This window comes from Neofelis nebulosa, chromosome 2, assembly GCF_028018385.1.
Source record: "Neofelis nebulosa isolate mNeoNeb1 chromosome 2, mNeoNeb1.pri, whole genome shotgun sequence".
Taxonomy (NCBI): domain Eukaryota; kingdom Metazoa; phylum Chordata; class Mammalia; order Carnivora; family Felidae; genus Neofelis; species Neofelis nebulosa.
Genome location: NC_080783.1, coordinates 218,207,706 through 218,233,596, shown reverse-complemented (window position 1 = coordinate 218,233,596; position 25,891 = coordinate 218,207,706). Strand labels below are relative to the sequence as shown.

The 25,891-nt window shown below is 61.7% G+C and overlaps 1 protein-coding gene across 13 annotated transcripts in view; it reads left to right on the top strand.

Annotated features, from left to right (window-relative positions):
• Positions 1 to 675: 675 nt before the first annotated feature.
• Positions 676 to 25,891, top strand: part of ESPN (espin) — a 31,890-nt gene continuing 6,674 nt past the window's right edge. For 2 of the 13 annotated variants that reach the window (XM_058719273.1, XM_058719272.1), the window contains exons 1-11: positions 690 to 1,141; positions 4,058 to 4,251; positions 14,841 to 15,027; positions 15,127 to 15,345; positions 15,495 to 15,626; positions 18,149 to 18,350; positions 19,240 to 19,508; positions 22,156 to 22,606; positions 23,944 to 23,970; positions 25,178 to 25,323; positions 25,406 to 25,669. In XM_058719273.1, coding sequence (XP_058575256.1) covers positions 848 to 1,141; positions 4,058 to 4,251; positions 14,841 to 15,027; positions 15,127 to 15,345; positions 15,495 to 15,626; positions 18,149 to 18,350; positions 19,240 to 19,508; positions 22,156 to 22,606; positions 23,944 to 23,970; positions 25,178 to 25,323; positions 25,406 to 25,669 — 2,385 coding nt within the window. In that variant the 5' untranslated portion in view covers positions 690 to 847. Of the gene's footprint in view, positions 1,142 to 4,057; positions 4,252 to 14,840; positions 15,028 to 15,126; positions 15,346 to 15,494; positions 15,627 to 17,405; positions 17,477 to 18,148; positions 18,351 to 19,239; positions 19,509 to 21,390; positions 21,640 to 22,155; positions 22,607 to 23,943; positions 23,971 to 24,021; positions 24,925 to 25,177; positions 25,324 to 25,405; positions 25,670 to 25,891 lie in introns of those variants that run through there. The other 11 variants (XM_058719268.1, XM_058719275.1, XM_058719267.1 and 8 more) reach the window with 11 other exon arrangements.

Genomic DNA, 25,891 nt, shown 5'->3' with positions numbered 1-25,891 from the left:
AGCCCACAGCCTCCAGACCCGGAAACCTGAATGTACCGGGCATTCGTGCCCCTTCCTCTTCTTTCTTCTGCCTCCAGGAGGCTCTGAGGACAATTCTTGGGGCCTGGAGGGCCCAGCACCTGTTGCACCCACTTTGAAACAGACCCAGAGCCCCCCAAGGATCGTATGGCCTGTTCCTGCTGCAGGATCTTTGCCCTGGCAGCCATCCCTGCCTGGAATGCCCCTTCTTATCATTCAAAACCCAGCCCACCATACCTCTTCAGACGGACCTTTCCCTGACCACCCACGTAGCCCCTACAACTCGCTCTCCAACCCCATATTTCCGTGCTGGCGACACTCGTCACTCTCTGGAATGGTGGTAATTATTTGCTGGCTTGTGTCTCCAGCGCTTGGAACAGCAGGTAGTGGGCACTGGGTTGATGAATTAATTCGTTTGGGGGCTCTGTTCGCCAGCGCCTGGACGGCTCTCAGATTCGAACCCAGTTTGGCCGCCCTCCGGGGGTCTCTATTTATACGTGAGCCAAATCAGGAGAGAAGTCCCCGGGCGCACTGGCCCTTGTCGCCAGCCCGCGGGGCGGCGCGGCGGAGGCGGGGCGAGGCGGCGCGGGGGGCGGGCCCCAGCCTTACGCCGGGCGCCCGCGGGGGGCCCCGCAGCCCCAAAGCGCGGCGGCGGCGGAGGCGGAGCGGAGCGGGCGAGGCAGTGCGGGACGAGACCCGGCCGGCAGCCGCTCCGCCCCCCCCACCCCCCCCCGGAGCCGCAGGGCCCCGACGGCCGCGCCGCGGGCAGGACAGGTGCATGGCGTCCGGGGGAACGCGCTGAGCGGGTCGCGGCGCCGCGGGCGGCACCATGGCCCTGGCGCTGGCGCTGCAGGCGGCGCGGCAGGGCGAACTGGAAGTGCTGAGGTCCCTGCACGCCGCCGGCCAGCTGAGACCCTCGCAGCGGGACCCGCTGGACGCGCTGCCGGTGCACCACGCTGCCCGCGCGGGCAAGCTGCACTGTCTGCGCTTCCTGGTGGAGGAGGCCGCCCTGCCCGCCACGGCCCGCGCGCGCAACGGAGCCACGCCGGCCCACGACGCCGCCGCCACCGGCCACCTCGCCTGCCTGCAGTGGCTGCTCTCGCAGGGCGGCTGCGGAGTGCAGGTGGGTCCGCGCGGCTCCCTGGGCGCCCTGGGGGCTTCCTCCCCAGGGGGGGAGCTCTGGCGCAGAGCCGCCTTGGCTCCAGGGTGGGTGAGATTGGGCACCTACCGACTGAACTTGCTCCTGAGTTCCTTCCAGAGGGCTTGGGGTGGGATGGGCTCCCCAGATGGAGAGCGCGCCGGGAAGACAGACGCCCCGGCAGGCTAGGGCCACTGCCTAGAAGAGCACTGGGTAATGGGGAGCCAGAGGGAATTGGGCTTACCTGGGCCAGTATATAATCTGGGACAAGGCTGGGGAGGATGGGGAGGAGAGCAAAGCACTGATCCAGGGGAGTCCTGGAGTGTAGGTGGGGCACGGAATCAGCAGCCCAGGTCTCCTGGGAGCAGGTCTGGAAGAGGGTGGGCAAAGTGCCACCCCCCGGCAGGCCACCCAAGGCAGAGATGCAGGTGTCCCCAAGGCCAGGGCGTGGGGGAGGGGTGATGGGCATGGTAAATGGGGCCTCCCCAGGGCCTTAGCTGACCCTGGGACACCAGCGCCTTCCTCCCTTCCAGCTTCGAGTTGCTTCTCCAGCCCAGCCTGAGTCTTCCTGCCCCAAGACCCCACCTGGTTGGTCTCACTCAGTGGCCCTCAGGCGGATATAAGCCTGGCCCCTCCTGGGCTGGAGGAGGAGGCAGCTCCGGGCCCTAAGTGTATCTCTGTATTTCGCTCCTGCTGGCATTAGAGCATCCAGCAGGTACCGGGCTTGGGGATTCAGACACGCTCCTGATCTCCTGGAACTGCCAGTCCATTGGGGCAATGGGCCATGCAGTGGGGTGTCAGGGAGCTAGCTGCTTGGGCGAGGTGGCTAGGAGTGAGTGGCCTCTGCAGGGAGTCCTGGATGATGAGAAGGAGGTGAGCAGGTGCCGATCAGAGAGTTCTAAGTGCAAGGAACAAGGAGTGCAAAGCCCTCAGGCACACACATTCTCATCCTGTTGCAGAAACAGCCAGGAGGAGGGCATGTTTGGGGCGTGGGGGGCAGGGGAGGGTGCTGGGAGAAGCCACCATAGGCCGGGGCTAGGAATTTGGATGATATTCTAGCTGTGGGGAAAAGCCACTGGAGAGAGGACCCAGAACTGATTTCCCACTTAGCAAGACCACTGGGTTAACTGAATGTAGAAGGAGAGAAGGCAGGGGTGGCCCAGAGCTGGCTGGTTGTGCCCTAAGGATGACCAACCCCCCCCCAACTTCAGGATGGCAAGACCCCCCCTTCCTACCCTTCCTGGGAGATGGACGGATTGCTTATCTGCTGGCTGGCTCTGTTATCAGGACTTCCTGGCACATGGTCCACACCCACTCTTTTGGGAGGTGGTACGCCTCCCTCATCCCAGGGTCCAGCCTTGGCCGGAAGCCTCCCTGGCCACTGCAGAGGAGGTAGAGGAACAAGTGGCCTTGTGCCTGGCTTATCAAGTCTCCCTCCCTCGAGCCCCAGCCAGCTTGGGTGCTGAGGATGGAAGGGGGGGGGGGGGGAGGATGACCTCGATCCCTGGCCCTCCTCAGCCCAGAGAGATAAGCAGCTTTAGGGTGCAGGCCGCAGTACATGAGGCTCCTGGGGCCTAAGCAGCTGTTGGAGGCTTGGGGACAGGCCAGAGCCCATAGGCCCGGGCTCTCTCCTTACTGTCCACCCCCACCCCTCCCCATGCAGAGGTCCGGGCTCAGGGGGACAGACTGAAGCAATCTTCAGCCCCTGCCTGGGTGGTCCAGCACACAGAGGGCGGCTCTCAGTGTTGTGCTCAGCCGCCTCTGTGCCGCCTGGTCCCCCTCACCTTCCTCCTGCCTCCTTCCTAGCCCCACAGCCACCCCCAGAAGCTGACTGGTGACTTACTGGTGGTGGCCCCTGTCCCCTCTGTGCCCTCTTTTCCTTGTGCCTGTTTTATAAGAGCCTCTGAGATTCACCTTCCTCAAGCCTCCTTGGACACACCTGTCCCCACAGGGCCTCTCTCTGGGCAGAGGGGCTTCCCTTCCTTGATCCTAGTAAACCATGCCCACCTCTCACTGCTTCTGCACCCCCTCCCTGCCTGCTTCTCCATCATCCCACGTGCTTGGTGCCGGGAGCTCATGCTGTTCTCGAACCAGTGCCCACGCTCCCAAACTCTCCGGCCTTTGAGTCCAGACTTCTGGGTTCTCTGTGATTCTCCTCCTCCAGCCCAGGTGAACATCAGCGGCACCTGCCAACCCCCTCCCGCCACAGAGACGCACACACCTGGGTGTTCATGGATGACACATTTAGTACTTCCGGGCCGTGATCATCAGCCTGCCCCCTCGGGGGTGCCCGGGAAGGTGTCCTACCCAAGCCCCTCCCAGGGGCTGCCTCGAGCCCACACCTACCACTGTTGGCTGACTGTCCAGGCCCTGCCACCGGTACCCAGAAGCTTCCTCCTCCATAGAGCAAGAACACAGCCTGTTCCCTGGGCCAGGAGCAGGGAGTCTGCTGGGGGGCCGGGAGGGACAGTTCTCTGCACTGATGTTGGGGTATTGAAGGTACACCAAGCTGGAGGCCTTTTCTCATGTGACACTTGGGGAGAGGGAAATGGAGGGACCAAGGGTTAGATGCAGGGGCTGCCCCCCACAGTCCTGATGCTAACTTGGTAGAACCCCAACAGCCCACCCTTCCTGCCCCAGCCACCCTTGCTCACTCCTTCAGGTGTCCCCAGAGCATCTGGGGGACAGTTTCTCGGCAGGGAGAACGAGAGTGCTACGTCCTCAAAGTCTACTATATGCAAGCAGTTCCCAGCCATGACCTGCAGCCTCAGGAAGCCCGGCACGGATGGGTGCCACTTATGAACTGGGGCCGGTTAGGTGCCCGAGGACAGAACGGCCCCTGTGGCCGGCGGGATGTGGGGCAGGACAAGGCGTCGGGACTAATGCGCTCTTCTCCCACAGGACAGAGACAATTCTGGTGCCACAGTCCTGCACCTGGCCGCCCGCTTCGGCCACCCCGAGTTGGTGGAATGGCTCCTGCGCCATGGCGGTGGGGAGGCCACCGCGACCACAGACACAGGCGCCCTGGCCATCCACTATGCTGCCGCCAAAGGAGACTTCCCCTCCCTGAGGCTCCTCATCGGGCACTATCCTGAGTAAGGACAACCCTCCTCGCCCGTCTTCTGGGTGCTGCGGGTGGGCGAGGCCTCCAGGGACTGCCTGGAATCTGCCCCTCCAGCTTTCCAGGGGAGTGACCGCTTCTGGGCCACTCCAGTGGCTAGAGGGCCAGGCCGGAGACAGCTCCTACCCAGGCTGCAATGTTTCCCTTCCTGGCGGGCCGCCCACAGCCACTTGCCCCAGAGCTTTGCAAGCAGGTGTCCCCCAGCACAGCTGCCCCTGGGGGGCTGGGCACGTGGGCCAAGGTCACATGCTCCTCTCCAGGGAGCCTACGCGTGTGGCTCTCTTGAGCTCTGGCCTGTGCCAGTTTGCGAGACTATTCTAATGGGGGGATGGGGGCAGGGGTGAAGATATGGGAGAGCTTCCTAGACCCCTACTCAAGAAGGAGGAGGAGCCTCCTCCTGCCCCCTGATTAGGCCATCCACAGAGCAACCTGTCACTTCCTGTGGCCCCTCAGCCCATTCCCACCACCATGGGAGGTGGGGCCCCCAATCCTCCCAGGGTCCTCAGCCTGAGTGGCAGTTCTGAGAGAGCTGCTGAGCAGTGAGCTGGGAGCTCCCCAGGGAGGGGTGGGAGCATGAGGAAGAATGGGGCTCAGTGCAGAGCAGGGGAGTCCTGGGAGGTCCCTGGGGGAAGGGAGGGAGCCAGTATTAGGTGGATCTGGAGGGAAGCAGGGGTCCTAGAGGATTGTCTCAGGAGAGTGGGACAACAGTGGCCCCAGGGACCTGACAAATGGGGGCTCTGATCAGTGGCCTTTGTCAGTCCAAGTGGGTGCCTGTGGTGTAAGCAGTGACAGAGGACCGAGTCTCAGGAGGAGAGCAGCCCTGAAGTCAGAGGGTCGATCCTTACCACTGGTTCCACACCCAAGGGAGCCTGCAGGGTGGCTGGCTGCCAGAGAGGAGGCAGGAGGGCTGCCCGGACCCATGGCCCCATGGCAGGCTGGCCCCATCGGGGTGACGTTGGGCAGTCCTAAGACCCCCCAGGTCAGCCTGCAGTCGCCTTGCTAAGCAGGCATGGCCTGGTTTGGTGGGTGGGAGCCCAGCAGGTGCACGGGCCGGGACTTCCCACCGCCGTCCCTGCCAGAGGCGGCCTGGTGTCACTTCGGCATGAATTCTCTGCTCTGGACAAGCTAAGGCTTGGGTCACATCAGAGTCCTTGGGATTTAGAGGAGGGCCCCAGAGACCCTCGAGTGCTCCCCACCTGGCACCATCAGCAATACCCCTGGGGGACCTGGTCCCGACACTTCTGTTCTACCCTGTCACGTGACACAGAGGACGCTGAGGCCCTAGAAGGGGACGAGTGGGCCATGGCCACCCTTCTGCACCCATAAGCCTCCCTCAGCACACGTAATGGGCCCCCAAAAGCCAGGCTAATGGCAATGCCAACTTAGCCCAAATGGTGTAAACTGAGAGAGGGCTCCAAGCCCAGCCCTGGCAGCGCTGGTGAGGAACGTGGGCGGGAGGGGTAGGGGTGGAGCCCCAGGCTGGCCCTTGAACCCCTCCTCACCGAAAAGCCTGGGGCCTGGGATGAGCTGGAGCCCTCCATGGGCTGCGATCCCAGCCTCGGGAAGACTGGCCGGGCCATGGAGCACCATCGTGGCCTCCGGGCCTTGGGAACGCTGACCCCTCCCAGGCCATGCCAGATGCTGGCTGTGATTGGGTCCTGGGGCCAACTTGGAGGCCAGGTGTCCTGGGCTGATGAGCCATCAGCCCCTCAGAGGCCTCTACAAATCTCTCAGAGGCCGTCAGAGGACTTGGGTCTGTTCCCGTTCCCTGCAGCAGCGTGTGACCTGGCTGATAAGAAAATGCTTTTATGTGCTTGCCTCAGGCAGGAGGGGGCGGCTGGGAATTGGGAGGCCTGCTGGGGGTTGGAGGTCAATGCCCATTTAGACTCCTATCTCCGGGGTAGAGACTCCTGCTCTCCAAGGCGGGGCATGGAGAGGGCAGAGGCCCAGGCTGTCCCCCAGGCCACAGGGCTTAACCCGGGACCCTGGCAGCCTGGCTGTGGAGGCTGTGACTCCACGCTTTTCACTCTCGTGAGCCTCCCGGGCCTGCTGTGAAGCACAGTGAATTATTCACAAGGGCTCAGCTCTCCCTGGCGGTTGGTGAGGGAGGAAGGGCTCCCAGACCTACCAGTGAGAAACTCGATCCCGCCCAAGGAGGCTGTGGGCAGCAGCGGGCCATGGCCGTGCCGAGCTGCGGGGAAGCGGGCGGGCTGGACAGCCTCGGGGGAGGCCTTGCTAGAGCCAGGCTGCACCTTACGGTGTTAGAAAAGGCTTCAGATTGCAGGGACACCCCGCGCCCACCTGCCTCTCCTCCAGGGTATCCCAGTCCATTGGGCGAATTCTTCCCAGAGGTGAAGGAATTGCTACAGTGGCCTCTGGGGCTGTTTTCCCGTGGGGATCCTCCCCGCAGAAGGAGGGTCCCTAAGCTGGCAGCATGGAGGCTGGCAGGAACTGGGTCTGAGGGCGATGGCCAGGAGCACCGACCCTCCTGGCCAGGAGCACTAGTGGTTGGTAGAGAGGAACCAGGTATCCAGGCCTCCGGTCGGGGCAGACAATATGTCGCCTCAGAGCTCCTGACCACCTTGCCAGCGGGGTGCTGGGGCCCGGGAACTACCTCATGCTTGCTTGGCCTCAACCATCTGCTCACCTGGGGTCTGTGCAGCTGGAGAGGAGCCCCAGGCTCAGCTCGGACCCTTGGGCTTGAGTTTTGAGGCTGGGGAGAATAGTGGAGGGTGGCGGGGCTCTGGGCTCTTCCTTCCTTTGGGGCCCCATGCTCTGCCAGACGTAGCAAACTGGAAAGTCAGTCTGTCCAAAGATTTGCATCAATTCCACCTCCTTGCAAGTATCTCCTTTGCCTGAGGCCTCCCCTGCCCCGGGGCAGAGATTGGAAGTGCCCTGGCCAGGGGTCAGGATAAACCCGGATGAGCTCCGGCCTGCTGAGTGCTTACTAAGTGCCTAGCACCGCCCCCCCCCCCCCCCACCGGTAGTCTGAGCCTTATAACCACCCCAGGCAATAGCTCTATAAACAGCCCAGTTTACAGATTGAGTTATTCAGGGGTAGATTGAGATTCAGATTGAGCTCAGTGGTAGAGCATTTGACTGCAGATTGAGTTATTCAGCTAATGTTCATTGAGTATCTACTCTGTGCCAGGCAATATCCTTTCCTTCCTTCCTTCTTTCCTTTCTTCTTTCCTTCCTTCTTTCCTTCCTTCCTTCCTTCCTTCCTTCCTTCCTTCCTCCCTCCCTCCCTCTCTTTCTTTCTCTCTTTCTTTCCTTCTTTCTTTCTTTCTTTTCTTTTCTTCCTTCCTTCCTCCCTCCCTTCATTCCTCTTTCTCCTTCCTCCCTTCTCTCCTCCTTTCTTTTCTTTCTTTCTCTTTCTTTCTTTCTTTCTTTCTTTCTTTCTTTCTTTCTTTCTTTCTTTCTTTCTTTCTTCTTTCCTCCCTCCCTTCATTCCTCTTTCTCTTTCTTTCTTTCTCTTTCTTCTTCCCTCCTTACTTCCTTCCCTCCTTACTTCTTTCTTTCTTTCTTTCTTTCTTTCTTTCTTTCTTTCTTTCTTTCTTTCTTTCTTTCTTTCTTTCTTTCGTCATTCTTTCTCCCTCCCTTTCTCCCTCTCCCTCTCCCTCTCCCTCCCTCTCTCTCTTTCTTTCTAGAGTGAGAGGGAATGCAAGTGGAGGAGAGGGGCAGACGGAGAAAGAGAGAGAGAGAGACAGAGGATCCTAAGCAAAGTCCATGTTCAGCATGGAGCCCAACACAGGGCTCGATCCCACGAACCATGAGGTCATGACCTAAGCCTAAATCAAGAGTTGGATGCTCAACCGACTGAGCCACCCAGGGCCCCCGTGCGAGGTAATATTTTAACGTGCCAGGGATACATCAGTGAATTAAACAAATGTCCCTGCTACACAGTGTTGACAGAATCAGACATGGTGTCTCAGAGAGGCTAATTGAGCAGCCGAGGCCCCACCAGTTCCCCGGTTCCCTGTATGGCCATGATCAAACCACGTCCCCTTTCCAGGTCTGTCTCCCACTCCTGGTCCAGTCCCTAATCTCTCAGGTCTCCCCACCCTGGCCCTCTTGCTGTCCAACTCTTCTGCCTTTGGGAATGCAAGTCAGATGCCCGGACTGGCCACAGTCTCCCTGATCACGGATAGAGAAGGCCATTTCCCCACAACGGCCCAGGGGCCCTCCTCACCCTGGCCCAGCCCGCACGCCCCACCGCCAGCCGCTCCCCCCTCCACACCCCGTTCCACCTCCCGGGCCTCCTTGCTGCTCCTCCAGCAGGCTGGTACGCTCCAGCCTCGCGCTGTCTGTTCCTGCCGCCTGGAACCCTCTCCCTAACTTGGAGTCTCTCCTCCACCCCCACTCCTCCGCAAGGCCTGCCCACGGCCTCCTTTAGGTTGTCACTTGCCCAGCAGCATATTCCTCGCCTGCTTTATTTTCCCTCGCACCCTCGTAACCACCTGACATTACGTTCTGTGCATCTGGGGGCATTCTCTTGCCGCAGCTCCCCAGCCAGGGAGAGCGGACCTTGTCTTCCCCATCCTGGAGGCCCAGTGCCTGACGCGCACTAAACATTGGTCGAAAGCATGAGGAGGCCGGAAGCCCTGGGGCTTGTCCGGCCCCGCGTGCAGCTCACTGAGTGACCTCAGATGGCACCCCGAGCTGGGCCTCCCTGGGCCCACCTGGCAAACAGACCAGCTGAGGCCCTGTGCGAGGGGACATCACAGAGCTCCCCGTCTGACTGCCCGTCTCACTCACCCCCCACGGTTACTCAACAACGAGCAACTGGGCACACCGTCAGAGCTTGGGGTGTCATGAGCCCTCGCAGCTTCTTGGAGCCCACTTTCCGGGAGGCTCCAGGGCAAACAAGGGGACAGATGGACAGCACGTGCCTCATTCACAGAAATTTATTTGCATGTGTGTTGGCTTGCCGTCTGGGAGCTGCAGGGGAACCAAACTCTGACGGCAGGGGTCTGCTCTTTGCGTGGCGCTGCCCCATCCTGGCGTGTGGCAGCCTGGTGACATGTGTCCCTGGAGTGAACCAAATAGGCACACAAGACGTCTCCAGTGAACAGTGCCATGAAGCAAAACAGGGTAGTTTGGTAGAAACCAATGGGGTTTTCTTTAAATTCAGGGGTCAAGGGGCACCTGGCTGGCTCAGTCGGTGGAGTGTGTGACTCTTGATCTCGGTTGTGAGTTTGAGCCCCCACGTTGGGAATAGAGATTACTTAAAGACAAAAATCTCAGAACACACACACACACACACACACACACACACGAGAAATAAATTGAGGGAGTCAAGGAAGGCCTCCTAGAGCAGGTGAGAGCTCATCGGAGTCCTGGATAAAAAGAAGGGCCGGCCCTGCAGAAACCTGGCGTGGCAGCATCGCAGGGAGAAGAACCAGCAGAGGCAGGTGCTGAGGTGGGATCAAGTTTGGCTTTGCTGAGGACCAGAAGGAAGGCCTGGGAGGCTGGGGGAGTTGCAGGGAAGGGTATTCAGCCCGGATGGATTGGGCGTAAAGCTGTCCTAGAACCCCCCTGAAATCATCACTGCATTTCTTCCCTGCATCAAGCCGAATTTGGGATCTTTTCAAATAAGCCAGGAGGCGTGAGTGGAGGCAAAGAGACGTAGGGCCAGCAAAGGATCCATGATTGTATCCAAGGCGGCCTTACCCCTGATCCTCATAGGATCAGCTCCTTCCCAACCTCCCTTGGAGCAGAAATTGTTGGCCACCGGAAATGCTGTTCTTTGACCTGAATCTGGTTCTGTGGGCAGGTCGCTCCTTGCTGCCCACAGCAGTGGCAACAGCAAGCCGGCACCGGTCCTGGACGGAGATTTCCAGCAAGCATTCCACTTTTTCTGTGTTGTCGCAGTTCACTCGTGTCCTCTTTTTTCCAAAGAGGGAGAAAAATATGGTTCGTGTGATTGTTGCTAGGGAGTTTCAGGCGTATAAAGAGGTCAAGGGTTGGGGGTCTCCAAAGACTCCTAGAGCTTGGGCTCAAGGGAGGGTAGTGTGGTGTCCTTTGCCAAAATGGGGTTGGCAGGTCGGGGAGGGTTTGAGGGAGAAAGGCAAGAGATCTGCTCTAGGCACGTAAGGTTCCAGAGGCCTGGGCAATGCACACAAGGACCGGTGGGCGGAGGTGAGGGCCAGATAGAGACTCCAGGTCCAAGCTAGAGAGAGGAGCAGCATGGGGGTGCAGGTGGCCTTTGACCCTGGGAAGTGGATGACCTTACTGGGGGGGAGACTGTGTTCAGAAAGGAGGCCCTGGGGTATCCCCACATTTGGAGGTCAGGTGAAGGCCAGGGCCCAGCAAAGAAGGCTTAGGAGGCTTGACGTGAGAGTCGGCTGCGGGTGTAGGAAGCCAGGAGGAGCAGGTGTTCCGGAGAAGGGGGAGGGGCACGTGCTAGGGAATGGCCAAGTCAGAGGAGCATGGGGAAACCCCTGGGGTTGGTCACAGGGAGTGACAGTTGAGACCCAGTGGGTGGGGGAGGGGGTTGACTGGTCAGGATACGGCTGCTGCACCAGGAGGCAAAGAGCCGCCTTCCCTCCAAGGAAATGTGCAACCTTCCAAAGCTTCCTCTTCCGTACCCTCATAAGAGGCAAGGAGATGCCGGACAATTATGATGCCCATTTGCCATATTTGGAAACTGAGGCTCAGGAGCTTAATAACCCACTAGGGTCCTACCCAGTGAGCTACAGAGTCAGGGTGGCGGCTGGAGGCCAGGGCCAAGGGCAGGGGCTGGGACTGGAATGGTTACCCTTCGTGTCACTTTGGCTAGAACCCGATGGGTTAGAGCAGGTGGGACCTGAGACCAGAAGTACCCCCGCAAGACCCTAGCCCCGTCCTCTGGGTGACCCTCCACAACAGAAACAATGCCTGGCCTGACCTGTGCTGGGCTGAGCCCAGACACCCCAGCCCAGCAGTGTCCCCACAGAGGTACAGGGAGGAGGGATCCCAAAATATAACAACGGTTTCAGGCTCATGCCAGGTGACAGGCCTGTGCTAAGGGGTCTCCAAGCATGTTTCCTGGGCGATTACTGCCCCCTCTGCAGACAGCTTTGAGATCAAAGAGACAAGAGGCAAGGCGCTGACACAGCTTGGCAGGGTTCATACCCCAAGTTCCTCTTTTTTTTTTTTTTAATTTTTAAAAGTTTATTTATTTATTTTGAAAAAGACAGAGACAGTGTGAGTGGGGGAGGGGCAGAGAGTGGGGGAGAGAGAGAATCCCAATCAGGCTCCGTGCCTGACGGGGGGGGCCGAAGTCACACGCTTGATCGACTGAGCCACCCAGGCGTCCCCCTAAGTCCCTCTTGTGCCCAGGTCTTTCTCTGCCTGTCTCTCATCGAGCGGTCCTAGGCTTCTTTGCACAGTATCTGGAAAATGGGAACAATGCCAGCACCTCCCCCATCCGTCGCTGAGAGGACGTGGTGAGAAAGCTCTGTGCTCATCACGGTGCCTGAAACAGACCTGCTTTCACTGGTATCGATTATCGTCGCTACTATGATATATTCAGCTCTCCGTTGAAATTAATTAAGTTTGCTCCTTGTGCTCCTCCATATTTTTCTGATTTCCCCCAGTGAGCATGAGGGTGCCCCCGCCCTTCTTGCCTCCAGGCCAAAGTAGAAGGTGACTAGGCCAGGGACCCCCTTTCCCGGCCCTCACCCTCGCCCATCAGCATATCTGCCTCATTGTGCTGGGGCCTCCTGGGCTGGAGGCTGTGGCTCCAGGACGGGAGAGGCTGAAATGCTAATTGGAAGGCTGGTAGGCAGGAATGTTTATTGAGTGTTTACTCTGGCCCAGGGACTCCAGCGGGGAGTGTGGGCCACTGGCCTGGCAGGAGGTTGTGCGCAGGACTGCCCCCTCCTGCTCAGGTCCTGCTCTGTGCCAGCTTCTCAGACCTTCTCAGACCTTCCCAGGCTGGCTGGCCACCCCTGGATCGTGGACACCTGCCAAGCAGGGGGTGCTGGGAGGGCAGGGCTCCAGGCGTATCTGGCGCCCCATGGTGTCGCCATTGCCTCAGACCTCCCCAGAGAGGTCTCAGTGGGTCCTGGGTGGTGGCCCCCTCAGCCTCTGACCCCCAGGACCCCAGCACTCACTGTGCCTTGGTTACGGGGTGAATAATTCAGGCCACTGAGTGTCAGTCATGAAATATTAAACAGGCTGTTACTGTCACATCAGTATGTGAATGCATGTGTGGGGGGTGACGATGGCACTGGGGCGTGGAGGCTGGTGGCCGCAAGCCAGACTGTTCCTGGGGAGAAGCGTGTGGATGAGTCTCTGTCACCGTGTGCCCTGTCGGCTCGTGAGCACCATTGCCCTGGCACGGGTTGGGTCACGGAGGGCAGCCAGGCATGGTCTCTGTCCCACCCCAAATGTGTGAAGTGCCACACTCCGCATCAGCCCTAGAAAATGGCAGATCTGTGTCTAGGGATCTGGTGTCTAGGGAGGAGGTGCCCGGGTCAGGAGTGAGGAGAGAGCAGGGAGGCGCCCAGTGTGGGGCTGCAGGTGGCGTGGGGTTAGGGGTCTGGGAAGTGGACAGGGACCAGGGTTTTAGGGGCAGGGAGAAGTCAGCTGGGAAAGGGACCAAGTCATGTCATGACAGGGTGGGTGAGAGGGCAGAGAGAAGAGGACTGGGTGGCCTGGTGCCCATGTTGACGGACAGCTGGGCGGGCGAGCACTTGGATGAGGGAGGGAGGGCGTGGTCGGACACTGGCGGAGTGTGTGACTGATGTCGCCAGCAGATAGATTGGGGAGGCAGATGGGCGGGAAGATGTGAAGTCAGGTAAGAACTGCACTTCCTGGGGCACAGAGGGCTGACCCAGCACAGGGGGGCTCAGCCCCTAGGGAGCTTCTGAGACTCGGGGCGGAGGGTGGTGGGCACACAGCTCCTGTGTCTGGTCCTGGATTGTGGCTCCACCTAGTGCCCAACTGTGGTAACTGTGCTCTGGGCTGTCCACACCCAGACTCCGTCAGCGGCAGGGTCAGCTTCCCTTTTTCCCAGCAGCACTCCACTTCATGGGGTTGACTCCCAGTTCCCCGGTCACGACTCTTCTTCAGCAGCTGGGGAACGGGCACGAGGAGCAATGACACCCGCAAGCTGAGCCTCAGGGAAGCCCCAGGAGTGAGCACAGGGAGCGGCCTCTTCACTCCCCGTGTGCCTACTGCACGCACCAGGCTCTGCATCACAAACATACGCTCCAATGCCATTTACCAGTTATGTGACCTTTGGCAAGTCAAAGCCCCTGAGCCTCAATTGCCCCTCTGCAAAATGGGAATGACAATAGGACCTAAGCTGGGGCATTCGATGAGAACCTGCCCACCAACATCGTGTTGAGTAAGAAGTTGCTGCGGCCAAGGTCAAAGAGGTTGACCTGCTGTCTCCTTGAGGATTTTGACGGCTTCCTGTCGCACATTTAGGTCCTTCATCCATTTTGAGTTTATTTTTGTGTATGGTGTAAGAAGGTGGTCCAGGTTCATTCTTCTGCATGTAGCTGTCAGGTTTTCCCTCTTCCTTGCTGAAGAGACTCTTTATTCCATTGAATAGTCTTTCCTCCTTTGTCAAAGATTAGTTGGCCATACGTCTGTGGGTCCATTTCTGGGTTCTCTATTCTGTTCCATCGATCTGAGTGTCTGTTCTTGTGCCGGTCCCATACTGTCTTGATGATGACAGCTTTGTCATACAGCTTGAAGTCCAGCCCGCCCACCAATATATAGCACACCAGAGGTGCTTGGTGAATAGTGGCCTCCTGTACAGTTGCCAGATTAACAACAGGATATCCAGTTTAACTTTAGATACACGGCAAATAATGTGTTAGTATAAGTATGCCCCATGCTTTGTTTGGGATATACTTATGCTAGAAGATGATTTCTTGTTTCGCAATTCAGAATTAACAGGGCATCTTGTGTTTTACCTGGCAACCCTACTACTCTGCCCTCTGGGAATTAAGTCTTCCAGGGGAGGCAGAGGCCAAAATCAGTTACGTTCAATCAAGCATGATAGGCAGTCGGTGGAGTGAGCCCAGGGCCGTACAGGGCACAGAGGTAGGAAAGGCAGGCTCTGCCTGGGGAAATCAGGGCAGGCCTCACTGAGGAGGGATCTGGACTGAGTCCTAGGGAGGAGGAAGGAAGTGCATTCCAGATAGAGAGGGACCTGATCAAAGGCATAAAGATAAGACAGAAGGTTTGGGGACTTGGGGGCTCACGGTGACAGTGGTTCAGTGTGGCTGAAAAGGTAAGAAGAGGCCAGCTCACCACATCCTTGTAGACCTTGGTGAAGAGGTTGAGCTATTTACTGAGGACAGGGACTAACTCGGTCAGATGTACACGGAAGCAGGGAGGCTGCTGGAGGGGAGTGGCCAGGCCAGAGGCGCCACCCTGAGGGAGGCTGGCACAGGACCGAGAGTCCAGAGGGAGTCAGGTATAGCACGACCCGGTAACTAAACCTTCTCCAACCCACGCCCCCGGCCCTCCAGAGCTCCCCAAAAGAGCGCGAGGGGACGTTAAGAAGCTCTGGAGGCAGGTGGGCGCTGAGAGCCCGAGGTGGGTGCTGTGTCTCCGCAGGGGAGTGAATGCGCAAACCAAGAACGGTGCCACGCCCCTGTACCTGGCGTGCCAGGAGGGCCACCTGGAGGTGACGCAGTACCTGGTGCAGGAGTGCGGCGCGGACCCGCACGTGAGAGCCCAAGACGGCATGACCCCGCTGCATGCCGCGGCGCAGATGGGCCACTGCCCGGTCATCGTGTGGCTGGTGAGCTCCGGGGCGGGGCGGGGCCCGGGGAAGGGCGGGGTCTGCACGCCCGGCCGCCGACACCGACGGGGGCGGGGCCTGGAGGGGCCCGGCGCCCAGCCCCCGCCCGTCTTTCCCCCGCCCCCTCCCGCCCAGGTGAGCTGCACCGACGTGAGCCTCTCGGAGCAGGACAATGACGGCGCCACGGCCATGCACTTCGCGGCCAGCCGCGGCCACGCCAAAGTGCTCAGCTGGCTCCTGCTGCACGGCGGCGAGATCACGGCCGACCTGTGGGGCGGGACCCCTCTGCACGACGCCGCTGAAAACGGGGAGCTGGAGGTGGGGGCGGGGCCGGAGCGGACGGGGGTGGGACGGGCGCCCTCTGCTGGCGCCGAGCTCTCAGCGCAACCCTGCCCCGGCGCCGGGCGGTGAGGGGGGGCGGGGGGTCCGGGCTGGCGACCGGGGTCCTCAGTACTCGACCCCCGCAGTGCTGCCAGATCCTGGTAGTGAACGGCGCGGAGCTGGACGTCCGCGACCGTGACGGATACACGGCGGCCGACCTCTCGGACTATAATGGCCACAGCCACTGCACCCGCTACCTGCGCACCGTGGAGAACCTGGTACGACCTTGGCGCTGCCCCCTGCTTAATCTCGTCCCCCACCCCGCCTCTCCCTGCCCCCAGAGGTAGGTGTTGTTACCCCTTTACCGTGGAGGAAGCTGAGGTTCGCAGACATGAAGCCCCTTGTACGTTGTCCGAGGTCACACAATGAGGAAGTGTCCTAGACCATTACCCTTCCCAGCCCAGAGCCACTGACCATTGAGGAGGGAGGGGGTGAAGGAAAAGGGTCAAGGGGAAGAGGACCAGCGTCCTCCTGGTAAGAAGGAAGGCTTGGAGAAATCGCAAGACACTTACATACCAATGGGAATGGTCAAGTCCATTCACCTGCCCACAGCCCACAAGTAGTAGCTCATTTAACTCTCCACCACCTCTAAGGTGGGTGGTGTTAATGTCCCCATCTCACCCAAGGTCACACAGCTGTTAAGTGGTGGAGTCTGAGAGGCATGGCCTGGAGCCACTGCTCTTGACCGCGACAGCGTATGTTTGCTCACTTCATGGCTGCTTCATAACGAAACTTCTGTTACTCTGTTTAAATTATTTTATTATGGTTGCGCAGCTGGGAAGTAACCTACTGGGACTTGAGCTCAGGTGCGGTTGGTTCCAAGTTCAGGGCACTGCCTCATCTGGTGTAATGCCTTTGGGACAGGAGGGAAGACAGAGGTTGGGCCTCCCAGGTGCCTTTCAGCTCCAGGGGGCAGCCTGGCCAGAAGAGGGACTAGGAAATGAGGTCTGGAGGGGAGAAGGTGGGATGGCCTTTTGCCCACAGCACCGTCTGCCCTGTCTGCAAGCACACAAGGGCACCCTGGTGCTGGGTACTCCAGAGCACAGCTAGGCCCAGTGGTCAGAAACTACAGCTGGACCCAAGGAAGACTGTCCCCCCAAAAGGGCCGCCCAGAGAGAGTAACGGTCCAAGAGACAGTGAGCACCCTGTCACCAGGGTATACAAACAGGGGTGGATGCTGTGAGGGGCATTTCTGCACCACAGGTGGCTCTTTCCCACGGAGAGAGGGTACGATTCTGTTTGGAGGGTGGGATGGCAGGAGGCACAAAGCCCCAGCCCTTCTGTCTCTAAGTAAGCAATAAATAAGCAATAAACACCATCCCTTGAATCCTCACTCCGGCACGCAGCCTGCCAGCGCTTTCTAGCGTAATCTCAGCCTCCACAGTAAATTAATACTAACAGCTGACATTGTGTAGCATGTACTGGCTACCATACCCTGGCCCTTCACTAACTGTTAAAATCTTCCTCATACCTTAATGGGGCAAGAGATACTGTTATCCCCACTGACAGGAAAGATAAGTGACTTGCCCGAAGTCACTTGGCTAGTAGGTGGGAGAGGTGAAATTTGAAGCCAGTGTTCCGAGCTGCAGAGCCTGGGCCCTTAACCTCTGCTATCCGTGGGGTCAGGACTGGGCACCCCCATTGCCCACTGCTGACGGCCAAGAAAAGAGCATTTTCATCTGCCCCCTACCAGAAGCCCAGCCTCTATGCTTCCCCTTGGCTCATGGAAGAGGCAGCAGGGCCCGACCCGGCCCCGCTCAACTGGGTGGGCTGTGGGCCCCTTGGCCCCCTCACCCAGACAGGCCCAGGTGCAGCAGAGACAGATCCAAGCCATGCAGAATGCTGGCCCAGAAAAGGCAAACACTCCCACAGAGCCCCTAATTACAGGGCCAATGAGCAGGGCTGCTGAGCTGTTACCTGGTGCGAGGCTTGCCTCCCGCTCCCAGGGGGCCTGTGACACTTCTCAGGCAGGGGAGGGGGCGCGGGGCAGGGAGGAGCAGGCCTGGGCAGGAGGCAGCAGACGGAGCCAGCCAGCGGGCTTGCCAGCAGCAAGGCCAGCATGGGCAATGTAAGCGAGCCCCCACCCCAGCCCACTCCCGTCCCATGGGAGGGTCAGGCCCATGGGCAGGGCATAGACAGTGGTGGGGAAAGCATGCCTGTGGCCTGAGCCCGGCTGCCCTCCAGACTCAGCCGGGCCACCCCAAGCCCTGCCCTTTCTCCAAGGGCCCCATCAGGAGACAGGCTGGGCTGGTGTTGGGATTTGCCCCAGTAGGGCAGGGAGAGACCAGGGCTGCTGGCCGGGTAATGGGGAATCAGTCTTCCCTGCAAGTTATGGGGCCCCACCCGCCTCCCCTACCCCACCTGCCCCAGGTGTTCCCATCAGCTGCAGCTCCTGAGCCCCTCCCCGCAGATACACTGGAGCCCACCCCTCTGGCTGGTGCCATGGCAGTCTTGCCCTTGGGGTCCAGACCAGGGCCCCCTCTTCTGGCCATCTCTCCACCCCCTTGAGCAAAGAGGGGCTGGGGTGGGAGTTTCCCAGGAACCCCAGGTCCTGCTGCGAGGGGGCTGGGCTTGAATCTTAGCCTGGGAAAAACCCCGACAGACATTCTCATTATGGGGTGGGAGCCCAGAAAGGGAAGCGGCTCGGCCCGGGTCACACAGCAAGGACATGCCGGAGCAGGACCCTGGCCCGAGCGCACCGGTCTTCATTGTTGACCTCATTGCCTTCCCTCCTGTTCAGAGTGTGGAGCACCGCGTGCTGTCCCGGGATCCGTCTGCCGAGCTGGAGACCAAACAGCCCGACTCGGGCATGTCTTCACCCGATACCACCGTGTCGGTCCAGCCGCTGAACTTTGACCTCAGCTCACCCACCAGCACCCTCTCCAACTACGACTCCTGCTCCTCCAGCCACTCCAGCATCAAGGGCCGGCGCCCCCCACGTGGTGAGCGGGCCAGGCCGGGAGGAGGGAGGAGGGGGCGCAGACCGGGACAGACCACCGGGGCCCTGAGGGCCAGCCCCAGGCCCACTCTGCCCACAGCTGACGCCGGAGGCTGCCCAGGTCACCAGGAAGGGCTGCTGGTCCTGGTGAGAGGCCGGTGACACTTGTCCTGGTATGTGCTGCTCGCAAGCACACCTGTGCACCCACACGTACTCTCCCTGGGACAAACCCCACGAGCCCCCTGCAGATGACTCACTCGCTCACACACACAGATGTTCCCCAGACGTGACACACACCTGTGCGCCCTCAAGAGGGCCCACGTGTCTGCACAGCACACAGGGACGCGCACACACACCGTGCAGATGCACGCATGCACCTGCGCTACAGCACAGACACACAACCTTCCGTCCCCATATCCGGGCACGTGTGCACGTTAACACACGCACACCCCACGTCCACAGACCGATGCAAACACATCTGTAAATACAAAGAAATGCGCAGATGCTTGCACACCTGCACACACCAACGCGCAAATGTTAGGCAGAGGCGGGCACGCGAGCATTCACGCGCTGACCACACGCTGAGCCTAGGTGGCCATCCACCTGTGATACCTGCTTCCTGCTGCCAGGTGGTGGCCGCAGAGATGGTGGGGTGGCCCGGCAGTTTGGGGCATGGCCATGCGGACTCCTGCCGCCCGGCCCTGTCAGGTCTGAGCTCAGGAGCTACGCCTTCACCCTCCGGTTGGGTCCTGCGCTGCTGGGGCTCCCAGTGAGCCGTAGAAGCCGTATCCCTAAGCCCACCTCACCCCTTGGCGCATTGCTTCTGGGTGCAAGGGGGTCTCAGTCTTGGGGACTCTGCAAACTCCCACACCCCGCCTTCCCTCCCTCCCCAGGCCTTGCCAGCTCCAGAGCTGCAGACATACAAAGCTACATGGACATGCTGAGCCCCGAGCTGGGCCGACCCCAGGGCAAGATGGGGAGAACCACACCACCACCACCACCCAGCTTTCCTCCGCCGCCCCCACCCCCAAGCACCCAACTGCCCCCACCCCCACCAGGCTATCCGGCTCCCAAGCCCCCTGTGGAGCCACATGCCGCGGACATCTACGTGCAGACCAAGAGCAAACTCCGCCATGTGGAGAAGGAGGCCTTCAAGAAGGAGGTAGTGAACCTTCTCCCAGCTGCCTGCCTCCCAGCGCTGGGCTGAGGCCAAGAGACTGCCTGGGTCCTGGACACAGGGCGGGGGGGGGGAGGGGGGGGGGCCCGGGCCAGTGGCCTATTCAAGAGTATAAACTCATGGCTAGCCCCGTGGGGGACTCAGGGCTGGGCACTGGGGACAGGGAGATGAGTCAGACGAAGGCACTACCCTCTCGGGAACTGGTGATGGGTGAAGGAACATATAATCAGACAGCCGGGCCTCTCAGGGAGCTGGGTCCTCCCCGACCTCTCGCACAGCGTGGTGGGGTGGTCACGGAATTGGCAGAGACTGCCCCCTCCGCAGACCTACCTGCGCCCAGAGCCCCAGGCTCAGGTGGGGAATGGCTCCCAAGGGGCTGTCTTCCAGGTGGGAGATGAGGGGGCAGGGAAGGTGAGGGCCAGGAGGAGGGTGGAGGAAGGGAGAGAGGGACTCAGCACTCAGTGGGGGCTGAGGGAGGGTAAAGCTGAGGTTGACTACCCAGTCTGAGGCTTGAGTGCCCAGGCTGATGGAAGGGCCAGTCCTGAGATGCGAGGTGTGGGGGACAAGCCAGCCTGTGGGGAGGGGGGCTGTGTCCAGTGTGGGCACATTGAGTGTGAGGTGCCCAGGATGTCAGGGCCTCTGGGGTCCTGGCTGAGGCTCTGGAGCCAGAGGGCTAGTCTCAGTGGCTGAGAATGCTAGTCGGGGAGCCCCCCCCAGGGGGCCCCCGGGGTGCTGGCCAACAGGGCAGAGCCCGCTGGTCTGGGACATGGCGGGCAGCCTGAGACCACAGGTGGCTGAGTATGGGGTCTAGGCTCCGGAGGGTCCTGTGGGAGCCCTGACCTGTAGTTCTCCCTCAAGCCCAAGGCAAACCACTCCAGAGCCAAGCTGAGTAACCAATTTGCCCACAGGTGTCCCAGGTCACAAGGCCACTGGGTGGGGGAGGGGAGGGGCAATTTCCACAGCGACTCCACCCTCCCCTCATGCCATCTGTGGCCAGGCTGTCAATCGGGTTCCCCTTTCATCTCTGTGAGGTGGAGAGGGCCCAGGAGAGGACTGCAGAGGGCCAAGGGCGGGCGGACTTTCCTGGCCGGCTGTGTGGGCTCTGGCCAAAGCACAGCCTGTGCCCCCTCCACTCCCCTGAGCCCCAGGATCTTGAGGTCCCGTGCCCCTACCCGCTGTGTGCGTGCAGGGCCGCAGGCGACAGGCAGCTCCACAAAGGGCCCTTTGTGTGCCCACTGCGCCTGGCGCCCCCGCCTCCGCCCCCTGGGCCTGGCCGTTGCTTGACCGCAGCGGGAGCAGGGTCGCGGCATCCGCGCCTTGGGGCTGCAGGGGGCGCCGAGGGGCGGGCTGGCCCAGAAAACAAATCCTGTGGTGTCGGGTTTCCTGCAACGAGAGCCGGTTCGGGTGGGGCTTGGAGGTCCGGGGCCACCGCGGGGACGCACGGGCGGGGGGTGGGGGGGGGGTGGATCAGGGGACAGCCCCCGCACAGGGACTCGGCCTTTGGCCCCGCCGCCCCATGTCCTTTTCCCTGGGCTAGGCTTAGCAGGGGGCAGCTGCGATGGGGCGGGCCACCGCGCTGTCATCCGAGCCCGCCTTGCCGCCCCTGAAACCCGAGGCTTAGGCGCGGGTGTCGGTGTCGCTTACGCGGATGTCGATGGTTTCCAGGTGCGGGAGGGGAAGGGCGGGGGCGTGACCCGGAACCCGGGGGTACCAAACACCCGGGGCTCCACTGATCGGGTGGCTCCTGCACTCCGTCCACGGGGTATGGAGGGGACAAGTTGGAGGAGGGGGGTGGGGGCTGGGGTGCTCGACATCTAGCAGAGGGAGAGCGGAGCAGGGGCGGGGCCACATCTGGCTTACGGGGCAGGCGAGGCGCTGCGGCCGGTCGTGGCGACGCAGGTGGAGCCCCCGTGGCATCCCCCCTTGCTGGGAGTGGGTCGGCGCGGGATTGGCTGGCCCTGGGTGATGTCAGGGCGACAGAGCTCATAGGCGCTCTTGGGCGCGGGCGGGCAAGGGCTGGGCTGTAACCCGAGAGGAAGGATCAGGTGGCGCAGGTGTCGGGTCCATGCCGCCCCCGCCGCCAGGTGCACAGCGGGGGCCACCGGCACTGGCGCAGGTAGGAGCAGCCCCGGGACCGCGCGGCTTAGAGCCTTGGGCAACCAGGAGCCTAACAGGACAAGGGCTCTGAGAGGGCTCCCTCGGGGTCGGGGTCCCTGAAAGAGAGGGTTCGGCAGAGCCTTGGGGACGCGCGGGACGGCCGGGTAGCCAGGCGTGGGGTGAGGCAGAGGCCTTCGCGCTGGCTTAAACTGCGAGCTGCCCCTTCTCCGGCTCCCCCTGGCGACAGGGCTGGGTCAACCCGCCCCTGGTCCCGCCCCTTCTAGCCTCAGTGGGGGCCCTTGTGGCCCTTGGCCTGCGCCCAGAACCCCTCCCTGGGGGGGCGACCGAGCCTGCCCTTCCCCGGGACCCTCGCCCCATCCCCGCTCGGAGGACCGGAGGGCCTGGGAACCCGGCTGCCTGCACCCCTCGACGGCCGCTGGCCATGAGCCCCGGGAAAGTGAAGAGCTGGGGGGGCGGGGCGCGGGAGGCCCCGAGGACCAGCGCCTGAAGCCCCTCCGCCGCTGTCTTCCCGCAGCTGAGCTCCCGCGACGGCCACAACGGGCTGCGGAGGCAGGACTCCAGCCGCAAGCCCCGCGCTTTCAGCAAGCAGCCCAGCACGGGGGACTACTACCGCCAGCTGGGCCGCTGTCCCGGGGAGCCGCTGGCCACACGCCCGGGCATGGCGCACAGCGAGGAGGTGCGTGCCTGCCAGCCCGCGCCCGCCGGCCGCCCGGGACCCGGCCCGGCCGCCCGCTTCTCACTCGCCAGCCCCTCCGCTCCCCCGCAGGCGGCGCTGCTCCCCGGGAACCACGTGCATAACGGCTGCGCCGCGGACCCCAAGGCGTCCAGGGAGCTGCCCCCGCCGCCCCCGCCGCCGCCGCCGCCCCTGCCGGAGGCCCATAGCTCGCCGCCGCCGGCTCCACCTCTGCCCTTGGAGGGCGCTGGCCCTGGCTGCGGGCAGCGTCGCTCCTCCTCGTCCACTGGCAGTGAGTAGGGGCGGGTTGAGGGGTGGGGGGCGGTGCCAGCCCTGAAGGGGAGGGAAGCCTAGACATCGCTCGTTCCCCAGCTGCTGCTGCCGCCGTGCTGCTCCCTCTTTTCCGACCCGTTCTTCCTGCGGCAAGCCCCTACCCCAGTGAGGACCTAACCCTAAGAGGAGGCTCTGGGTTGCCTCAGTGTGATCTCAGCGCACCTCAGTGACCTCTCTGGGCCCACGTCCCATGCAGCAGGGAAGGCCTCCCAGCTCTGGCGGCTGGTGTTTCTAATGGGCTGGTGCTAACTGGGCAGCTCCAAGTAGAACTGGACTCAAAGAGGCAGGGCCAACCTTCGTCCTGCCCCTTCTCTATCCTGAGCTTCTCTTCTGCTCCTCACCCCTATCTCTTGTTCCTCCAAGCTAGCTAGCTTTTCTCAGACGCTTCAAGGGCTCTTGCTGGCCAGATACCCCAGAGGCCCCAGGCCAGCTACGACCCGGCTATGGGGACGAGGCCAGTGACCCATCATGCTCTGCCCTTTCCCTCCTGATGACCCCCATGGGCATCCTTTTAAGGTCTAGGCTGGTGAACAAGATTCCTGGCTTCTCTTCTGTGAGGTGGGGCAGTCTCTTGCATGCCAGGGCTCCTGCAAGGCCCAGGAGGTGGTGCCTCGTGTGTGTGTGTGTGTGTGTGTGTGTGTGTGTGTGTGTGCGCGCGCGCGCACGCCTTCTTCACCCAGCCACTCAGTGCAGGGACCATGTTTAGTGACATCCAAAGCTTCATGTCCCTCACTAGGCATGCAAGGGTATAACCGGGTCCAGGGTACGGCCAGCCTGGGCTCCCTTCAGATCCCTGTGGAGCCTCAGCCCCTGCTGACCAGGGCCCATCGTAGCTTGTCCACCACCAACTGAGCCTCCAGAAAGGGCCCTAGCTCTGGGGTTAGCTTTTTCCTTCTGGAGCAAGGCTGATGCTAGGAATGGAAGAAAAATAGACTTTGGGCTTCTCCAGAAACCCCTTCTCAGCAGAGCCTGGGCTGGGTGCCCTATCCCAACCCAATGCCAAGTTTGAGGCCCTTGCTGGGGGAACCAGGGCCAGTGGCAGCCCTGCCCAGTCCTCAGGGACAGCAGTAAAGCCCGGAACTGGGTGGACCACCCTTGTGGAGCCCCAGAGCAGCCTGAGCCAGGGTCAGATGAGCTGGAAAATTCCTCCTCTCCTGTCTCCCCTCCTCTGCGTGTCTCCCTCCCCTCTTCCTGCCCTCCCTTCTCTATCCACACCCCCCCCCCCACTGTCCTAGCCTCACCCCGGCCTCCTCCTTGTCCTAACTTTGCTGTCACTTCTCTCCTCTCAATCCCTAGAAGTGAGAGTCCTGAGACACAGGAAGAGTGAGTAGCTGCGTGCGGGGCTCCTGGCTGAGGTGCGGGGCGGGGAACAAGGCACGCTCAGGGGAAGCAAGGCCAAGGACCTGGGGCTTTAAAAAAAAAAAAAAAAAAAGGAGGGGGCAGGGCCAGGGGCCGGCAGGCCAGGGGTCCTCCACACTACAGGTGGGGCCACTGGCCCCACAGCTACCTTCCTACCTCCACCACACACACACACACACACACACACAAATTCTACCCATGGCTTTCAGTTTTGCCCAAATAAATGAGCCTGTTGCCAGTGCCTGCCTGGCAGCTTTCCCTTTTACCCCTCCTGCTGCTCGCTCAGGGATCCCCAACCTGGGGAACCCAAGAGCTGTTGGCCTGTTTTGTTCCCCTCACCCAGCCCTCACCCCTCCCTGGGTCTCTAAAGACAGCCCTTCCCAAACCCCAGCCGCCTCCGCGGGCCTTGTCAGAAAATGCAAACTCTGTGCACCTGCCTATTTGCATGCTTTTCACCTGGCCCTTCTTCCTGGGTGACTTCACCCCGTATCCTTAGTAAAGGCTCCGCTTTCCTAGGTCCCCCAGGGCTGAGCAGCGCTTTGCTACACGACGGGCTTGCAACCAGTGTGTCTGCGTCCATGTCTGTCTGTCTGTCTGTCTGTCTGTGTGGGAGGTGGGGAGGGGACTGGCTTGGTTGTGGTATCCAGGGTCCTGAGCCCATATAGCCACGGAGGCCCCAGGCAACTCAGTCCAAGGGTCACTGAGCTTTGCTGATGCAGAGAGGGCTGGAGGGAGACTCCACCCTGGCTGGCAGAGCCAGGGAACCCAGGACAAAGGTCGGGTGGCTGGCCTCAGACAGGTAGTGTCTTAGAGCTGGTCAGTCAGTGTCCTGGGTGGAGACATTCGCTGGAGTCCCCAGGGCCGGCCCAAGAGCCAGCATGAACTCCCAGGGGCCTCCAGGCAGGGCCCCCATGCCCCGTGAGTAGGGCCGGGAAGACGGTGGGGCTCTGTGAGCTGTCAGCGGGGGAGCCGGCCTCTGGGGTACCCAAGAGCCGCCCCCAGGGCCTGGGATCTGGAGAGCTGTCATCTGGGGCCCGGCCCTTCCCGACTTGGGGAGGGGGAGGCAGAGGGGCAGGCTAGGGGCGGCGGGGATGCAGACCTCGCACCCCCCCCACCCCCCACCCCCCCCACCCCCCGCTTGGCCAGCACCTCCTCTCCTGCCTCCGTGCAGGCACCAAGTCTTTCAACATGATGTCCCCGACGGGTGACAACTCGGAGCTACTGGCGGAGATCAAGGCCGGCAAGAGTCTGAAGCCGACGCCGCAGAGCAAGGGGCTGACCACGGTGTTCTCGGGCAGCGGGCAGCCGATCTCCCAGGTAGGCGGCTCGACGGGTACCCCGCCCCGGCCCCCCTCCCCCGTGCCGGCCGGTCACTCAGCCTCGCCGCTTCTCCCCGCAGCCCGAAGCGCCGCTGCCGCAGGCGTCGCCCGCGCCGTCTCGGGCCCGCAGCCCCACCCCGCCGGCCGTGGGGCCCCAGCCACTGCTCAACGGCAGCGTGGCGCCGGCGCCGCCCGCCACCCCGGCGCCAGGCGTGCAGCTCGACGTGGAGGCGCTCATCCCCACGCACGATGAGCAGGGCCGGCCCATCCCCGAGTGGAAGCGCCAGGTGATGGTGCGCAAGCTGCAGCTGAAGATTCAGGAGGAGGAGGAGCAGAGACGGAAGGTGGGTGGGGCGGGGCTTCTGCACCCGGGCCCATCCCCCACATCGCCGGCCGGCCTGCGGGGGGCCTTTCCACCACAGGCGGCTCCCATTGTCCTTGGGGGGCGGGGGTGGGGGGGGGGGGAGGGAAGCAGGGTTGGAGGACCTCCCCTGCCCTGGGGACTGTCCTTCCGTGAGACGGGCAAAGCTCATCAAACGCGAACGTGCTTCACGTCGCCCGGGATC